This window comes from Stegostoma tigrinum, chromosome 31 (assembly GCF_030684315.1).
Source record: "Stegostoma tigrinum isolate sSteTig4 chromosome 31, sSteTig4.hap1, whole genome shotgun sequence".
NCBI lineage: Eukaryota > Metazoa > Chordata > Chondrichthyes > Orectolobiformes > Stegostomatidae > Stegostoma > Stegostoma tigrinum.
Genome location: NC_081384.1, coordinates 9,900,436 through 9,919,151, shown reverse-complemented (window position 1 = coordinate 9,919,151; position 18,716 = coordinate 9,900,436). Strand labels below are relative to the sequence as shown.

The 18,716-nt window shown below is 42.7% G+C and overlaps 1 protein-coding gene across 4 annotated transcripts in view; it reads right to left on the bottom strand.

Annotated features, from left to right (window-relative positions):
- The window catches only part of tbkbp1 (TBK1 binding protein 1), a 145,164-nt gene that overhangs the window by 9,593 nt on the left and 116,855 nt on the right, over positions 1-18,716 (bottom strand). For all 4 annotated transcript variants that reach the window (XM_048560232.2, XM_048560231.2, XM_048560233.2 and 1 more), the window contains 2 exons: positions 7,472-7,590; positions 4,346-4,770 (listed from right to left, as the gene is read on the bottom strand). In XM_048560232.2, the coding sequence (XP_048416189.1) occupies positions 4,346-4,770; positions 7,472-7,590 (544 nt within the window). The remainder of the gene's footprint in view (positions 1-4,345; positions 4,771-7,471; positions 7,591-18,716) is intronic.

Genomic DNA, 18,716 nt, shown 5'->3' with positions numbered 1-18,716 from the left:
TTATTAGAGTTATTTCTGTTTTACTTTGGTAACTCAACTTCTAGTTTTCTGCCCAACTGGGTATTTTCATTCAGAGACTGATCCTTCTCCTATTCAATTTTTATATCAAACCTGATTATATTGAGGTGACTAGATACTCCTCAGCTCCTTTTTTGACCAAATTGTCTCAATCCTTCAGTTGAATCAGATCAAGCACTACAATCTCCTTTGCTCAACTAAAACCCCTCTGATTTATCTGCTGCTCCAGATGAAGATCACTGGACTGTTCCTGGAGCAGGAAGACTCTCATTCTTTGAGTAATCTAAGATTTTCAGTTCAAAAGGAAATCTCTTATGCTGCGACTATCTGCTCCAATTTGGTTTCACTTTCCTTCCTCATGGGCTGCCCCGGTCCATTTATGTTGATTCTAGAGTCAAGAAAATACAACAATGCCCCTAATTCCTCAGGAGGCTAAGGAAATTGGCAGGTATATAAGAGACTCTTAACAATTTTTATAGGTACGCCACAGAAAGCACTCTATCCAGATTCTTCACAGCTAGGTTTAGCAACTGCTTTGCCCAGGACCGTAAGAAACTACAGAGTGTTGTGACCACAGCCCAGACCATCATGCAAGCCACCCTCCCATCCATTAGCTCCATCTATACTTCTTGTTGCCTCAGAAAGACAGCCAACATAATCATACCACCTACCACCACCAGTTATAATCTCTTCCCATCTCTCCTGTCAGGCATAACATACAAAAGCTTATACACAAGTACCAACAGATTCAAGAACAGCTTCTTCCCTGCTGTTATTAGAATCTGAATGGACCCTTGAAATTTCAAATTTAATGTTGATCTCAGTCTTCGCTATGGCTGGGAGAAGGCACTGTATTCTTCGCTTTGTTCTGTTACCCTAATGCATTTTGAGTGGTACGATTTACCCATGCTGTACACAAAACAAAATTTTTCACTGTACCTAGGTAGATGCGACAATAATAAATTAAAATCCCTGTTGCAATTTTTCAAACACTTACACAAAAATGCAAACTAGAAGCAGGAATGGGTCATTCAATACCTCAAGCCTGCTCCACCATTCAATAAGGTCTTGCTGAGTTAATTGTAATCTCAAGTTCGTATTCCTGCACATTCCATCGCAGTAACCTTTGACTCCCATGTCAGTCAAGTCTAACTAATTCGGCCTTAAAAATGCTTAATGACTTCATCTCCACCGTTTTCTGAGAATGGGAGTTCCAGGAACTCATGACCGTCTGAGGGAAATAATTCTTCTTTGTTCCTTCTTAAATGGAAGCCCTTATTTTCAAACTGCGTCCCTTACTTTAGTGACCCCACAAAATTTCTTCCAGTATCCACTTGGTCAAGACCCATCTGGATCTTACATGCCTCAATAAAAATCACTTTATTCTTCTAAATTCCAATGGAGCCAAGTCCAGCCTGTCTAACCACTCCGTGTAAGATAAGAGCCCCTGCACAGTCCTAGGTAACTTTCTCTGGGCTGCTTCTAACTAAAACCATATGCTGTGCTCCAAATGTGCAGCACTCTAATATGACTGCAGGAAAACATTTTTTTATATGCTCAACTTCATTTGCATAAAACAACAACACTCTATTTGCCTCACTCATCACTTGTTGTATCTGCACGCCACGTTTATGTAATTGATGCACCAAGACACCCAGGTGCCCTCTGTACTCCAAAATTCTGGTATCTCTCTCCACCGAAATGGGACACTGCTTTTCAATTCCTCCTTCCAAAGGTGAACATGTTCATAATTTCCAACATTCTATCTGTTAATTTTATTTTTTTTGCTGACTCCCTTACTCCTAGCTATATCCTTTGGCAGACTCATTATGCCCTCTTCAAATTTATTTTCTAAGATATCTTTCTGTCATCAGAAAATTTAGCAACCATCCACCTGGAACCTTCACTGAACTCAGGAATACATATTTTAAATAGTTGAGGCACCAGATTTCATTCCTTTGGCACTCCACTGCTTACACTCTTGCCAACTACAAAATGACCAATTTATGCCTCCTATCTAGTGTTTAAAATGCCTTTCACAAAACCATGTTGACTCAGACTGACCCTGCTTAAATAAATCTCTTTGCATAACATTATTGCATCTGCTGCAAAGTGCAGATCAAATTTACACTTTAAGCCCAATCAGCAATTTGGATACAAATTCAGTCAGCAGATGTTTTAAAGAATTTCTTAAGCTTTATTAAAACAATTTGCAACTTAAAATAATGGAACATTTTAGAAGTAATTTTTATTTATAAAAATATACAGTATTTAATTAGGGACGATAACTTGGTACAATTTGATAAATAATGCTGAAAATGAGTCATTAAAAATAAAACTTTTTTTCTAATCCTGGTATTAATCTCCCACTGTAAGTAATCAAATTTTAAATGAATGGAAATGGCTTTTTAGAATATATAGAGAATTTTCAAGTTGGTTCAAAACACTGTGATAAGCTTCCAAGTGAACCTGTCTAAAAATTCAAAAAGCTTTTTTAAAATATCCCTGTTGGTGTGCTGGCACCCTACTTTTCTTTTTCTAGTTCTCTCGCACACAACTGAATGGTATTTTTTTTACCCTATCACTATATCACCTGTGTTTTATTTTAAATCTATTAACCACTACCAGTAAATCACTTGTGCTTTTCCAATTGACTAACTTACATACAAAGGCTGTTAATGTGAGGGAGAGGTAGGGAAGAGATGGAGGGCGCCCAATTCAAAATGGCAATGGAACTAGCCTACTTTTTTAGAACCCCCACACTCCATCCACAAAAACGACCACAAGCTTCCTGTTGCCTGCCACTTCAACACACCACCGTGTTCCCACCTAATATTTCTGTTACAAACCTGCAACAATGTTCCAGTGAGCCTCAGGGCAAGCTCGAAAAACAACACCTCATTTACTACTAGACGACCCTGCAGCCTCAAGTTTGATAGCTTTAGAGCCTGATTCTACTCTCCCATGCTTTTTACCCACTCCCAGACCAGGTCCTGTTATGATGTGAGATAATGAAATGTAAGGCTGGATGAACACAGCAGGCCCAGCAGCATCTCAGGAGCACAAAAGCTGACGTTTTGGGCCTAGACCCTTCATCAGATTCTCCAGCATCTGCAGTTCCCATTATCCCTGTTATGAAGTGGATCGCTTTTAACACAGTCATTGATTCCCATGTACTCCAAGACTCATTATCGCACTAATGCATTCAGCACAGCTAACCCATTTTCTCACTCTTTCTTCCTATTATCCCTTATTCAGCTTTCCTTCTGTCCTAGGCTGCTACTATTATCTCCTTCTTTCCCAACTCCTTTCATATCTCTTTCTCTCTCTCTGGCTCTGTCTCCACCTAGCCGTTCACCTCTCCCCTTCCCACAATCCCCCATCCTCCCTCCTGCCAGTTTTTCCCAGCTACTAATTGTTCGGATGAAGAGTCACTGGACTCGAAACATTAACTTTGCTTCTTTTTCCACAGATGCTGCCAGAGGTGCTGAGTTTCTCCAGCAAATTTTGTTTCTGTTTCAGATCCCCAGCATCAGCAGTATTTTGTTTTATTCTACTTCTCTCGAGTGGCTTTAAAGTCCCTCACACGAGCACAGCAGAGTAAATTCAACCTTTGTGACAATTCACCCACGTCATTGCCAGTTTCATGGCTGGATCAGTCTCTTTGCTATTTTCTTTTTAAAAATGGGAGCGGGAAATTGAGCAAAGCTGATTTGTGCTGAAGGCAACTTGAAATAAAAATCTCACAATCTACCCTGTGCTTGTATTGATTTTGGGTGAATGATACACAGAAAATCAGCGCAGCCATGGAGAAATGGCACCGTTCCATTTTCTGACTGACATTTTCTCACTCTCTTGTTCATTAGCCCAGCGGATAATTCTTGCTTTTCATTACCTTGTTACAAAAATTTAAAAATGAGAGGTGCCAGCTTTTCACTATTTACTCTCCTTCCTGAATTTTGCAAGGTTTTGTGAGATGCTACATTAATCCTTTCTGTTTCCATGAACAAACAAAAAGAAACAATTATTTTAACCCCTGTCCTAACGTAGACTGGACTGATAGATGTGTCCCAATCCCCTGAAACACAGATTAATGTTGCCCCATAATGGAAATCTTGCAAAGAATGCACAAGATTACAATGGTCCATCAACTGCAGGTAAACATAGTCTGATTCAAGTAAGAGATACCTGTGGTTTGTTGGACAGACTCAACATGCTACTGCACAGAACTGAACTGCATTTGTGACTATGTACATATAAAGACATTGTGTTTGAATAAAATATATTTTTGAAATAAAAATTTGGATCAGTAAAACTGCAGACCTACATTGATGGAAGGCCATGACTGGGCATGTTCCGATCTGGAATACTCGGTCGAACTCCTATTCATGGTAGAGTCTGGGATTGGGAGTGCTGTGCATGAGGAAGTGCTCCTCATTCCCCTGTCCAAAGTGCCAGGAGGACTATGGTTCATCCAATCCTCATCTTCGGACTCCATCTGCCGTTCGAACGGGCCAACGTCTGGACTGTCAGGCACCTTCAGGTAATCGTTAGTAAGGTAGTGCCTGTGTGTTGGCAAGGACGGATCATCCACTGGCAGTCGAGATGGCATTGTGTGGCTTTCCACCTTAACATCGCCGACTTCAGAGTAGCTGCGACGCCCTTGAAAGCTGGTCCGGAGACGGTGGCTTGTGCTCCTGGGGTAGCTGGAGTACGCAGCTTGTCTCACATGGCCAGAGGGTTGGGGAAGGGCTGTAGAATAAAGTTAGACAACAGATTTTAAGATGTAATGTCCCCTGGAGAGAACCTGCTTTTATATAGCATTGTTGCACAATCTCAGAATGTCCCAAAGCCTTCACAGGAGGTACTTTTGAACCTTTGTAAGAAAGGATAAGTGTGGCACCTTAGGATGCACAGCAAGATTCACTAAATAGCAATGAGAGTAAACAACCCATTGATCTTCAGGATTTATTTTGCCATGGCATGCAAGTATCATCAACAAAGATGATCTCTTGCTTGTCCCTAAATGCCCTTATCAGGCCAGATAAGAGGAGTTAAGAGTCAACCACTTTGCTGTGGATCTGGAGTCACATGTAAGCCAGGCCAGGTTTTCTTCTCTAAGAGACATTCATCCGAATACATTTATTGGTTACAATCAATTATTGTTTCATGGTCACCATTATTGAAATCTGCTTTCAGTTCTCAGAATTAATGAGTTGAATTAAAATTCCACTGGGTGCCAAAGTGGGGTTTGAACATCTACTCTTCACACAGCAGGGGATTCTGCAATTACAGGGCCAGTGCATCACCAATAGGACCGCAACTTCTCTCCAAGTCTTTGGAATGGGTCCACGACCTTCTGGATCAAAGTACTGGGTCTCCCACTGAATCAAAGAGAGTATTGAGCGGAAAAATAGTATGTTCAGACTCAGACCTGAACGATGTGACAAAGGGGAAATTTTAACCACTGGTGGAAATTGGGTGGGGCAGTCAGTTAAAATAAAACATGGGTCTTTGACTTCACTTTACCCCCCATGCTGCTATGCCTGACTGCAATTTTAAGTCGAAGGCAGGAAGGATGCCCATCAGAAGCACAATTTGGTCAATTTGCACTTCAGGCTCTGTTGATATCATCTAGACCTGACAGCTATTTTTGGTTGAATGGGAGAGAGCAGCAATGATCATTTTCCTCCAACAGTTCAAAATGGAAGCTGCAGGGATGGTCTAGAAAGACAAAATCTTAATTGGAGTTTCCTTGTGAGGCTATGATAAATGAGAATAATTCTTCATGAATTTTACAATACAGACACAGTCTGGGTGGGCTATTTTTCAGAGGGTCAGTGTGGACCCAGATACCCAAATGGCCTGCATCCACACTGAAGGGTTTCTATGGTTCGATAACAATTCTGTGCATCTGTGAATCTAAGCTGCTATTCCATTGCACTACCGAGGGAAAGCTGCACACAGTCAGTGTGGCTGGTAAGGCTGGTAGTTGTGGCCTATCTCTAATTGTCTTGCAAAGGTGCTGGTGAGCTACCTTCTCATGCAGTCTACATGTGGCACAGGTACATCCACAGTGTCATTTGGGAGAGAGTTACAGCGCTGGAACAACAAAAATTGCTGGAAAATCTCAGCAGATCTGCAGCACCTGTGGAGTGAAAGCAGAGTTAATGTTTCAGGTCGTGTGATCCTTCTTCAGAGCAGATGGTAGTTAGGAAAAGGATTTTTTTTAATAAAGATTATGAGGAGAGGGATGGGTGAGGAAGAGCAACCGATAGGTGGAGATAGGACCTAAAAAGAGAGAAAAACATTTGGACAGATAAATAAGGGATAAAGGTCAGTTTGGGAGAATGAATAGCTCTTAATTGTGACTATTAGTGACTTCACAATGGATAGTGCAGTAACAAGGCCTGGTGTGTGGCGCAGGGGTTAACCACGGGTCAAAAGGGTTTAAACCTGAAAATTACTGAAAACAATATTGAGTCCTGAAAGCTGTCGAGTTCCCAAGTGGAAAATGAGGTGCTGTTCCTCCAGCTTGCACTGAGCTGCACTGGAGCACTGTAGCAAGCCTGGAGACAAAGATGTTGGCCACAGAACCCAATGGAAGCTCAGGGGTTTTTTTGCAGACAGAATGTAGATGTTTGGTGAAGCTATCCTTCACTTTGCTTCTCCAATGTAGAAGAGACCACATTGTGAGCAGCAACTGCAGTAGGCCAGATTGTGTGAAGTGTAGGTGAAACACAGCTTCTTTGGACTCTTGGGTGGTGAGGTGGGAGGAAGCAAACGGGCAGGTGTTACACCTTTCTGTGGTCGCAGGGGTAGGTGGTGCAAGGCTGTGGAGTGTTATTGGAAATGAAGGACCAGTGGACCAGGTGTCCCAAAGGGAACAGTCCCTGCAGAAGGTTGACAAGGAAGGGAAGGGAAATATGTGTCTGGTGGAGGCATCCCGCTGGAGGTGGCAGAAGTGATATCTAATGCTTCTTTGGATGTGGATGCTGGCGGGATAGTCAATGCACACAAGGGAAACTCTATCACTGTTGTGGAAGGGAAGAGAGGGTAACAAAACAGCGCCATTCAACCCATCGTGTCACACCAGTTCTCCAATTGAGCAACTGCTCTAGTGCCACTCTTTCTGCCTTCTAACTGTAACCCTACACGTCCTTCCTTTTCAGATAACACGCTAATTCTGATTTGAAAGACTCGAATGAACTTAAATTTCTCCCTTACTCTGACCCTGTTTTTTGCGTTGTTATGATGGAAGGATGAAGTTTGTTTAGTCAGATTCTGAGTGATCATTACAATACAGTGTGAAGCAATTTACAGGAGTTGGAGACTACTGGCTTGAAGAATGCATGTGAAGAACTCAATGGTTTCTACTTAGTGATAATGTGAGGAATGATAGCTCGGAGCAGGTTGATTTCTGTGATTCCCCAAGTTTATATTTGCTATTCACCATTATTAGTCAGTTGTTCCTCAGACAGCCTCCTCAGGATCTCAGTTTGAGCCTCGGTCAGAGTCCGTAACTGGCAGAGTTCTTGGGCCAGCTCAGTGTATGCCAGAACCAGGCTTTCCCTGAAAGAAGAAATCGAAGAAAAGTCAGGTGAAGGACAGCTGAAGATCAGACTATGTGTGTCTCAGTTGTGGTTCATCTGGTCACCAATGAGTCAAGAAAGTTGGGAGTTCAAGACCAACCCAGGACATGAGAGCAATGGTTAAAACTGACCGTTCAGAGCCTTACTGATGGAGCGCTGTCATCTCAGAGATGCTGAATTTTGGATGAAATATGTAACAAGGTCTTGGCTGTTTTCTTAGGTGCAAAAGATCCTATGAAATCTTTTACAGGAAGAGTGAGAGAACTCTCCTGGCTGATAGTTACCTGATAAGCAACATCACAAACCCAGAATATCTGGTCATTATCGCATTGCCCTTTGTGGCACCTCACTGACTGTAAATTAATCATCATGTTTCTTATTTTACAAACATTATTAAACTTCTAAAGTACTTAATTGGCAATAGTAAGCCTTGTGATGTCCAGTGGCTGCAAAAGGTTCTATATGGGTGGCACCTAAACTGGATGGGGAACCAGTATCCCCGCAGGGAGGTTTGCTGGTGCTACCTGAGAGGGTTTACAACTAGAGGGGCAGGGGGCTGAAAATAGATCAGTAGGTGAGCAAGTGGAGGGACTGAAGGGGAGGTCGATGTTTGGGCCAGTGAGTCAGAAAGGAAGGACACGCAGAGACAGGTAAATGAGCTCAGTGGTACTAATGGGTGGAAGTGTGTTTATTTCAACTTAAGGAATATTATAGGTAAGGCAGATGAGATTCAAGCCTGGATCAGTACATGGGAATATGATGTTGTGGCCAGTACAGAGACTTGGTTGAGACTGGGAGAGAATGGGTTGCTCCACATTCCATGGTTTTGTTGTTTTAGACGATATAGTGAGAAAGGTAAAAGAGATGCAGGAGTTGCATTACTATTCAGTGAGAATGTCACATCTGTACTCAGAGAGGACATACTGGAGGGTGTATTCACTGAGGCATTATGGGTAGAGCTAAAAAATAAAATGGGTGAACTCTGATTGGTTTGTACTATAGGCCTCCCAACAGCCACTGAGGAGCAAATACGTAGGCAGACTATGGAAAGATGCGATAACAAAAGGGTTGTCACAGTGGGTGGCTTTAACTTCCCCAGTATTAACTGGGACACCCGGCGAGCAAGAGGCTTACACAGGCAGAATTTGTTAAGTGCATCCAGGAGGGTTTCTTAACTCTAGTCCAACTAGTATCATAGAGTCATAGAGATGTACAGCATGGAAAAATACCCTTCAGTCTAACTCATCCGTGCCAACTAGATATCCTAAATTAGTCTGATCCCATTTGCAAGCACGTGGCCCATACCCCTTTTGAATGTTGTAATTATACTAGCCTCCACCACTTTCTCAGTCATTTTGTCCCATTCACCACTCTCTGCGTGAAAAGGTCGTCCCTTTGGTCTCTTTAAAATCTTTCCCCTCTGACCTTAAAACTATGCCCTTTAGTGTTGAACTTCGCAATCCTGAGGAAAAGATCTTGACTGTTCACCCTCTCTCCACATCCTTCATGACTTTATAAACTTCTGTAAGGTCACCCCTCAGCCTCCAACTAGCTGAGCCTGACCAGGTGACTGACCTTTCAGTTGAAGAGCATTTTGGAGGCAGTGATCACAAATCCTTAAATTTGAAGATAGCTATGAATCAGGATAAGTCAGGACCTTGCGGGGAGCCACTAAACTGGAGGAGGGCAAATTAAAGCAGTATTAGGCAGGAGCCAGGGAGTGTTAATTGGGAGGAGCTCCTATTGGGCAAGTCCACATTTGACATGTGTTGCAAGACCTGCTGATCAGAATTCAGGATCAGTATGTTCCAGTAAGGAGGAAGGACAAGGATGGTAAGGTAATGGAACCTTGGGAAAAGATGGAGGTTGGGAATTTGCATGGAAACATAGAAACATAGAAGATAGGAGCAGGAGGAGGTCATTCGGCCCTTCGAGCCTGCTCTGCAATTCATCAGGATTATGGCTAATTGTCCCACTCAACAGCCTAATCTGCTTTCTCCCCATAACCTTTGATTGCATTCACCCCCAAGTGCTATTTCTTGTCACCTCTTGAATACATTCAATGTTTTGACATCAACTACCTACTGCGGTAATAAATTTCACAAGCTCACTACTCACCTCCATCCTAAATCATTTGCCCTGAATCCTCAGACTGTGACCCCTGGTTCTGGACACACCCCCATCAGGAACCTCCTCCCTGCATCTACCCTGTCCATCCTGTTAGAATTTTATAAGTCCCTGTGAGATCTCCGGCACCCCCTCATTCATCTGAACTCCAGTGAAAACAATCCTAACCTACTCAATCTCTACTCATACATCTGTCCCGTTAGCCCCGGAATCAGCCTGGTAAACCTTCGCTGCACTCCCTCGAGAGCAAGAGCATCCTTCCTCAGAAAAAGAGACCAAAACTGCGCACAATATTCTGGGTGCGGTCTCACCAAAGCCTTGTATAACTGCAACAACACATTCCTGCTACTGTACATGAAACCTCTTGCAATGAAGACCAACATACCATTTGCCTTCTTTACCACCTGCTGCACCTACATGCTTACCTTCAGCGACTGGCACACAAGGACACCCAGGTCCCACTGCACACTCCCCTCTCCCAATTTACAGCCATTCGGGTAATAATCTGCCTTCTTGTTTTTGCTTCCAAAGTGAATGACCTCACATTTATTCAAAATTACAGTAAATCTGCCATTGATATGCCCACTTACCCACCCTGTCGAGATCATGCTGAAGGATCTCTGCATCTTCATCACAGTTCACCCTCCCACCCAACTTGTATCATCTGCAAACTTGGAGATGTTGCATTTTGTTCCCTTATCCAGATCATTAATATATATTGTGAATAGCTGGGGTCACAGCGCTCATCCCTGTGGCATCCCACTAGCTATTGCCTGCCAATTTGAAATGGATCCATTAATTCCTACTTTTTTGTTTCCTCTCTGCAAACCAATTTTCCATCCATTTCAATACACTTCCCCCAATCCCATGCACTTTAATCTTGCACATTAACCTCTTAAATGGGTCTTTGTCAAATGCTTTCTGAAAGTCCAACTATACCACACCATATGGCTGCCCCTTGTCAACTTTACTAGTCACATTTTCATAGAATGCCAATAGATTTTTCAACATGATTTCCCCTTCATAAATCCATGCCAATGCTGTCTGGTCCTGCCACTGATTTGTAAATGATCCACTATTAAATCCTTGATAATGGATGTGAGAATTTTCCCCACTACCAATATCAGGCTGACTGGTCTATAATTCCCTGTTTTCTCTCGACCTTCCTTTTCGAATATTGGAGTGATATTAGCCTCCAATCTGCAGGGACAGTTCCAGAGTCTACAGAATCCTGGAAGATGACCACCAATGCATCCATTATTTCTAGAGCCACTTCCTTAAGTATTCTAATCTGCCTTCAATCCCATCAATTTTCCCAACACAATTTCTGTATTAATCTTGATCTCCCTCAATTCTTCCCTTTCACTAAATCTTGCATTCTACATTTCTGGTATTTGATTTCTGTCCTCTTTTGTGAAGACAGAAACAAAGTGTGTATGCCGTTGCTTAGCCATTTCTTTGTTCCCTATTATACACTCCTCAATTTCTGTGTGTGGGAAGCCACATTTGTCTTCACCAATCTCTTTCTCTTCACGTACCTATAGAAACTCTTAGTGTCAGTCATTATGTTCCCTGAAAGATTACTTTCATACTGTATTTTTCCTTTCTTAATCAATCTCTAGGCCTTCCTTTGCTGAACTCTAAACTGCTCCCAATCCTCAGACGTATTATTTTTCTTAGCCAATTTGCATGCTTCTTTCTTGGATCAGATACTATCTCTAATTTCTTTTGTAAACCATAGATTGGCCCTCTTATCCATTTGGCTTTAGTGCCAGACAGGAATTAGCAGTTGTTACAGTTCCCTCAGGCATTCCTTGAATGTTTGCCATTGCCTATCCACTGTCATTCCTTTAACTAACTATCCCCAATCTATCAAGGTCAACTCATGCCTTATATCTTCATAGTTTCCTTTATTAAGATTCAGCACCCTAGTCTCCAAATTTAGTCAAAAGGAGAAAAGAAACATATGTAAAGTTTAATAAGCTGAAATTGGACAGGGCCTCTGAGGAATACAAAAAATGCAGGAAAGAACTCAAGCAGGGAATTAGGAGAACAAGAAGGGATCATGAAATGACCTTGGCAAGTAGGGTAAAAACAGAATCCCAAAACACTCTATACATGCATTGAAAACAAGAGGATAAGTAGAGAAAAGGTATCACCACTAAAGGGAACTTGTACTTGGAGGCAAAGGATGTGGGCAAGATCCTAAATGAGTACTTGGCCTCGGTATTCACCAGAAGAATATGAAGGATAGGGAGATTTGTGTGCAGTACGCTAATATGCTGGGGCATTTTGCGATCAACAAAGTAGTAATGTTGGATCTCTTGAAGAGCATTAAGATGGATAAGTCCCCAGGGTCGAATGGTATCTACACCAGTTTCTGAGAGGAAAGAGAGGAGTTGTTGGTGTCTTGACCAAGATCTTTTTATTCTTGCTAGCCACTGGATTGGTTCCAGAGGACTGGTGAGTAGCTAATGTTGTTCTTCTGTTCAAGAAGGGAAATAGGGATAATCCAGGAAACCACAGACCAGTGAGTCTCACATTGGTGGTACGGAAGCTATTGGAGAGAATTCTTAGAGATAGAATTTACACGCATTTGGAAAAGCATGGAAAAACACAGCCAAATTAGATACAGTCAACATGGATTTGTGGGGCTCAGGTCATGTCTTATTAACTTGATTGAATTTTGAGGAGGTGACAAAGGTGATTTATGAGGTTAGAACAGTGGATGTTATCTGCATGGATTTTAGTAAGGCTTTTGACAAGGTCCCTCGTGGTAGGCTCATCCAGAAGATTAAGATGCATGGGATTCACGGTGACTTGGCCATATGGATTCAAAATTCACTCACTCATAGAAGGCAGAGGGTATTGGTGGAAGGGTGTTTTTCTGGCTGGAGGTCCATGACTAGTGGTGTTCTGCAGGGACCCATATTGGGACCTATGCTGTTTGTGATATTTCTAAATGACTTGAACAAAAAAGTAAATGGGTGGGTTAGTAAGTTTGCAGACAACACGAAGATCGGTGAAACTGTGGATAGTGTAGAAGGTTGACAAAGGATATAGCGGGATATAGATCAGTTGCAGATATGAGCGGGGAAACAGAGTTCAATCCAGGAAAGTGTGAGGTGCTAAATTTTGGGAGATATTAAATATAAGGAAAAGTATACAGTTAAAGGCAGGGCCTTGAACAACATTGATGTACAGAGCAATCTTAGGGGTTAAGTCCATAGCTCCCTGAAAGTGGCCGCACAAGCAGATTAGGGTAAGAAAGAAGGTGTATGGCATGCTTACCCATATTGGTTAGGGAACTGAATACAGGAGTCAGGATGTCATGTTGCAGCTTTGTAAGACTTTGGTTTGGCCACACTTAGAGTATTGCATTCAATTCTAGTCACCACATTACAGAAAGGACATGGAGGGTTTGGAGATGTTACGAAAGAGGTTTAATCAGATGATGCCTGGATTAGAGGATGTGAGTTATAAGGAGAGGCAAGGAAAGTTTGGGTTGTTTTCTCAGGAATGGTGGAGACTGAGAGGAGACTTCATAGAAGTCTATAAAATTATAAGATGAGTAGGTAGATTGTGACCATCGACTTTTTTTTCCTAAAGTTGAAACATCTTATACTTGGGGGATAACTTAAAGGTGAGAGGGGAAAAGTTCAAAGGAGATGTGAAGGGCAAGTTTCTTATACAGAGAATGGTAGGAGTCCAGAACGCACTGCCAGGGATGATAGTGGAGGCAGATATGTTAGGGGTATCTAAGATAACTGCATGAATATGCAAAGAATGGAGGAATATAAACCAAGATCAGGCAGAAGAGGTTAGTTTAATTTGGCCTCATGTTTGGCACAACATTATGGGCCGATGGGCTTGTTCCTGTGCTGTTCTGTTCTATGTTCTACGAATGCAAGTCATCCCTTCTATATCAAAGGACCAATGCTTTAGAGGGAAAAAGAAAAGTCATTTCAAATAAATATGCTCAGATAAAGTAGCCGCCATGAGTTAAAAAGTCAGCAAATGGGAATGAGACTGATTGAAACTGGCTGTCAGTCTGGATTGCAATCAGCAGAAAGGCTGGTGGACTCTGAAAGTCTTATTTGTATAGTCTCAGACAGAATTGTATTCTGCCATTCCCACACACTCCGGACCAAAGCTGCGTTTCTTTAGCACTCCGTTTCAAGGCCTTTTGTTTCATGGCATGTTTGTTGTTTAATCTCTCCGACCTTCTGCCCCCTAAATCTTCCCTGTCCAAGTGCCTGTTCAACGTCATAGCTGTATAATAGCAGCTTGTTTGTATCTACTGTATCTTTGACTACATAGTCAGTAAGTACCAAACCTAGTCTGTGTCTGTGATCTTATAACTGAGTAATTAGTTAATAAACTTCAAGATATCTATCTCAATAAGAACCAGCATTAGTGGCTTATGCTAAAAGGGTGAACAAGTAGAGAACACTCAGACCATATCATACTGACAGTGGTACTGCACTCAAAAACCATGTCAAAACCCATCCCATTTCTCTCTCCCTTCAGTTTGGAAGAAATCATTTTCATACAAAAGTATTAAATCTATTATTCTCGCTCTACAGATGATTTTAGATCCATCATGTATTTCCAGCACTTCCATTTTTATTTCAGATTTCTATTTTTTTCCTGTCTCAAAGATGTTTAACAGTTTTGTTATTAGAGCACCATTTATAGAAATCTTCAAGTGGAAACATGCAAATACTGCTCCAAAAAACTATTCGGCACATCCTGCCTCCTCAGACAGAAAGCAGTAATTGGATCCTGTATGCTTGGCATTGCGGAGACAAATATAATTTCTAGTTTTTGTGTTTACACAAGCAGAAAAAAAATCCTTAAAGAATTTTATAGAAATATGAACAAACTGGGCTATGGTGAGAAATACAGGGAAGGAAATCTGCCATTTTTATACGGTCTGACCTACATGTGACACCAGACACACATCAAATGTAGCTGACCTTTAACTGTCCTCTGGGCAATGATGAACGGGCAATAAATGCTGATTTAGTAATTAGTGGCCATGTCCTGTGAAAGAATAAAACAAAACTCAAAAATTGCACAACAATTCCAAACATCCAGAAACTGGGAACAATTTGCCGCATCTTCTAACTGTGCTCCAGGTGCTACAGTGAAATTCTTGCTGGGAATTGGCATGCTGCCAATGAATAGAGAACCTATTAACTGCACATTTCATCTTATTAATACACAGCTGCCTATTGTATCACCAATGCAAGCAAACTAGATACTGAGAATTCTCAACATGGATGTCAGATTGGGTAAAGCCAACCCTGGCATGAGCAACCACATGTTGGTCAACATGCAACAGCATCTCAATCCTTTGGCATCAACTACACACATCCCTCACCCATGGAGACCAGCATCCAATAAATGCCAAATCCTCAGGAATCTCATGGCAACTCTTCGATCCATTTGCAGGAGGCTTAGGAAGCAGTGAACTACATTGCAGGGTGCATCCCCAACTAACACTGATAGTCTGTTGCAAGGACTTGGTGCGGCACGTCAGACACCCAGATCACAGATTGGGCTAAGCTGCATCTCAGGGCACCTTTCTTACTCATAGCATTCACCCACTTAGCTCTGACCTGCTTGCTCACAGCCTTGCTGATCCTTGCCTCGCTATACTGTACCAATCAGCCCAGTCACATGAACAGGCAGTTTGCCTTGCTGCTTTGCAGTCCTCAGTTAAAGGGATGTACATCTTGTTGTATGCCAACCTCAGCCCCTGTACTATGGGCCATAGGCTTATGCAGCAATACATTTCATGTGCAACAAGTGGGCAGACATGTCTCAAAGTTTTGGGGAAGCAGCCGTCACCAAAATCCATGGAGGCACCCATGTTCAGTCTTGGGTCCCAGCACAGCTAGTCATGTGTAGTCTCCAATAAGAGTGCCAAGATTTGGCCATGATCAGGAATCTGATCGGGGCTGCACCTCTGCAGCCCAGGGAGTGGGGCAGGCCAGTCCAGTGGTAGCCATTAGTCAGTGGTCTGGCCACCTCTCAACCGGGGTTACATCACCCCAGGGGTTGGCCATGATTAATTTTGAAAGGTAATTATCGCTACACTACTGGAAACATGGCAACAAATTTACCAACAGCAAGGTCCTGCAAACCTGACAGGTGATATTGACTGAGAGATTTATATCAGCCAGGATACAAGACAGAATTGACCTGCTCTTCTTTGAAGCAATGTCAGAGGATCTTTTATGACTACCTGAGAGGACAGATGGAGCTTCAGTTGAACATGCCATCCAACGGTGCAGTTCTCCCTCCTTACTGGACTGGTAGCATCAGCCTAGACTTTGGAGCTCAAATCCCTGGAGTAGAGCATCTTCCTCAAAAGGCAAGTGTGTCACTACTTTGGTAAAGATTTGTCCTTTGCTAACAAAGGTGCCAGAAGGTCGTGACTCCAGTCAAAGGCCTGTGCTAAGTTAGCCGATCACGATTGGTGTAGGGGTGCTATGAAAAGTCCCTGGAGCCCTCCAGTCAGAGGCGAACTTGAGACAGCATTTCTGTTCTGGATTGTCACTGAGTGGCTTCAGCTAGGAGGATTTCCTTTCTTTATTCTTATACCCGTAAGCTAGCATTTGTTGCCTATCCATAATTTCACTTGAATTGAGTGTTTCGCTGGGCTTTTTCCAAGGGTAATTAGGAATCAGCCACATCACTGTGAGCCTGAAGTCAGAGGTAGGTCATGGCACATTTTCTTCCCTAAACTGCAACAGCAAGCCAGGTAGATTTTTATGCCAACTGACGATCATTACTGAGACTAGCTTTCAATTCTAGATTGTTATTAATTGCATTGAATTGCTGTAGTAGGATATGAATTCAGTCTCTCCCCAGTGCATTCACCTTGGTACATGTAGGGACACCTCAGCTGAGAACTGGTCTGAACTCAGTTGTGATATCCTTCTTTCTGGAGACTGAGGGCTAAGTGGAGTTGACAGTTTATCGATCAGGTGTGATCTCATTCAATAGCATACTCAATGAGCTGAAAGGCGTTCTTCTACTCCCACAGCTTATGGTCACTTGGGATGTAGTTTGACTACACTCAAAACTAGTAGAGATCCACAGGAATGAGGGCTAGGGCTACAATTCATAGGATCACAGAATCTCTATAGTGCACCAGCAGGCCATTCAGCCCATCGAATCGATACTGACCCTCCGAAGAACTTCACACCCAGATCCAACCCGCTACCTTATCACTGGAACCCTGCATTTCCACCCAGGCTGCACATCCCCTGAACACTATGGGACAATTTAGCATGGCCAATCCACGTAACCTGCACATCTTTGGACTGTGGGAGAAAAACAGAGCACCCAGAGGAATCCTACACAGACACAGGGAGAATGTGCAAACTCCACACAGTTACCCGAGGCTGGAATCGAACCTGGGTCCCTGGCACTGTCAGGCAGCAGTGCTAACCAGTAAGCCACCATGTCACCAAATTAGATTAGATTCCCTACAGTGTGGGAACAGGCCCTTTGGCTCAACAAGTCCACACCGCCCCTTGGAGCATCCTATCCCCCTATAACCCACACACCCCTGAACACTACGGGCAATGTAGCATGGCCGATCCACCTAGCCTGCACATCTTTGGACTGTGGGAGGAAACCGGAGCACCCGGAGGAAACCCACGCAGACGTGGGGAGAATGTGCAAACTCCTTACAGACAGTTTACCAAGGCTGGAATTGAACCCGGGTCCCTGGCGCTGTGAGGCTGCAGTGCTAACCACTGAGCCACTGTGCCGCCCGTCAATTATTTTCGGCATATTAACAAATTGTATGACAGAAGTGAACGTACTACCACCAAGTTTGCGGATGACACAAAAATGGAATACAGGTGAATAGTGAGGAGTCTTCAGAGACACACAGACAGGTTGAGTGGGCCAAACTCAGCAGATGGAATGTAATGTCAAAAAGTGACAGGTATACACTTTGGAAGGACCAATAGAGAAGTGGAATATTATTTAAAAGGTTAAAGACTGCAGCAACCTGCAGTAAAGGGGTATTTCAGGGTCCTCACATATAAAACATGCAAAGTTAGCATGGAAGTTCAGCGGGTAATAGGGAAGGCAAATTCAATGTTGGTCTTTTTTTCAAAGGGAATAGAGTGTATAAATCACAAAGTCTTGCTGAAACTACACAAGAAATTAACCAGACCACAATTAGAATATTGTGAACCAGTTTGGCCTCCTTATCTAAGGAAACATATCCTGGAATTGGAGGCAGTCCAGAGAAAGTTCACTAGGTTGATCCCTGATGTGGAGAATTTTTTTTTATGAAGAGGGATTGAGTAGATTGGGCTTGTTGTACTCATTGGAGTTTAGAAAAATGAGAGGAGGCCTTATTGAACCATTTAATTTCTTAAACGAGCTTGACAAGGTAGCTGCGGAGTTCTTTCCTGCTGCGGAGGGTCTAGGATTAGACAGCACAATCTCAAATTAATGGATAAAAATAGATGAGGAGGAATTTCATCTCTCAGAAGGAAGCAAATCTGTGGAATCTTTTGCACAGAAGGTTATGGAGGTTATGTCATTAAGTGTATTCAAAGATAAGATAAACAGATTTTTAAGAAGTGAAGGAAAGGTTCTGGTGAAGACGCAGGAAAGTGGAATTGAGGATTAACAGCTCAGCTATGATCTCATTAAATGGTGCAGCAGTCTCGATGGGCTGAATGGCCTACTTCTGGAAACTGGTAGCTAGAGTGGAAAGTGTGGTGTAGTGGTAATGTCAACTAAACTGGTCACTGGTTAGTAAACCAGAAACCCAGTCTAAAACAGATTTTTTTTTAAAATCAGTCACTAGATATGTCTGAAACAAATGGGACCTGAACTCCAGACTCAGGAGGTAGGAGGGACATTACCGCTGCACCACAAGAACCCCTCAGCAGCCCAGTCTAAATGGTCTATGGATATGTTTCAGATCTAGAAGCAATC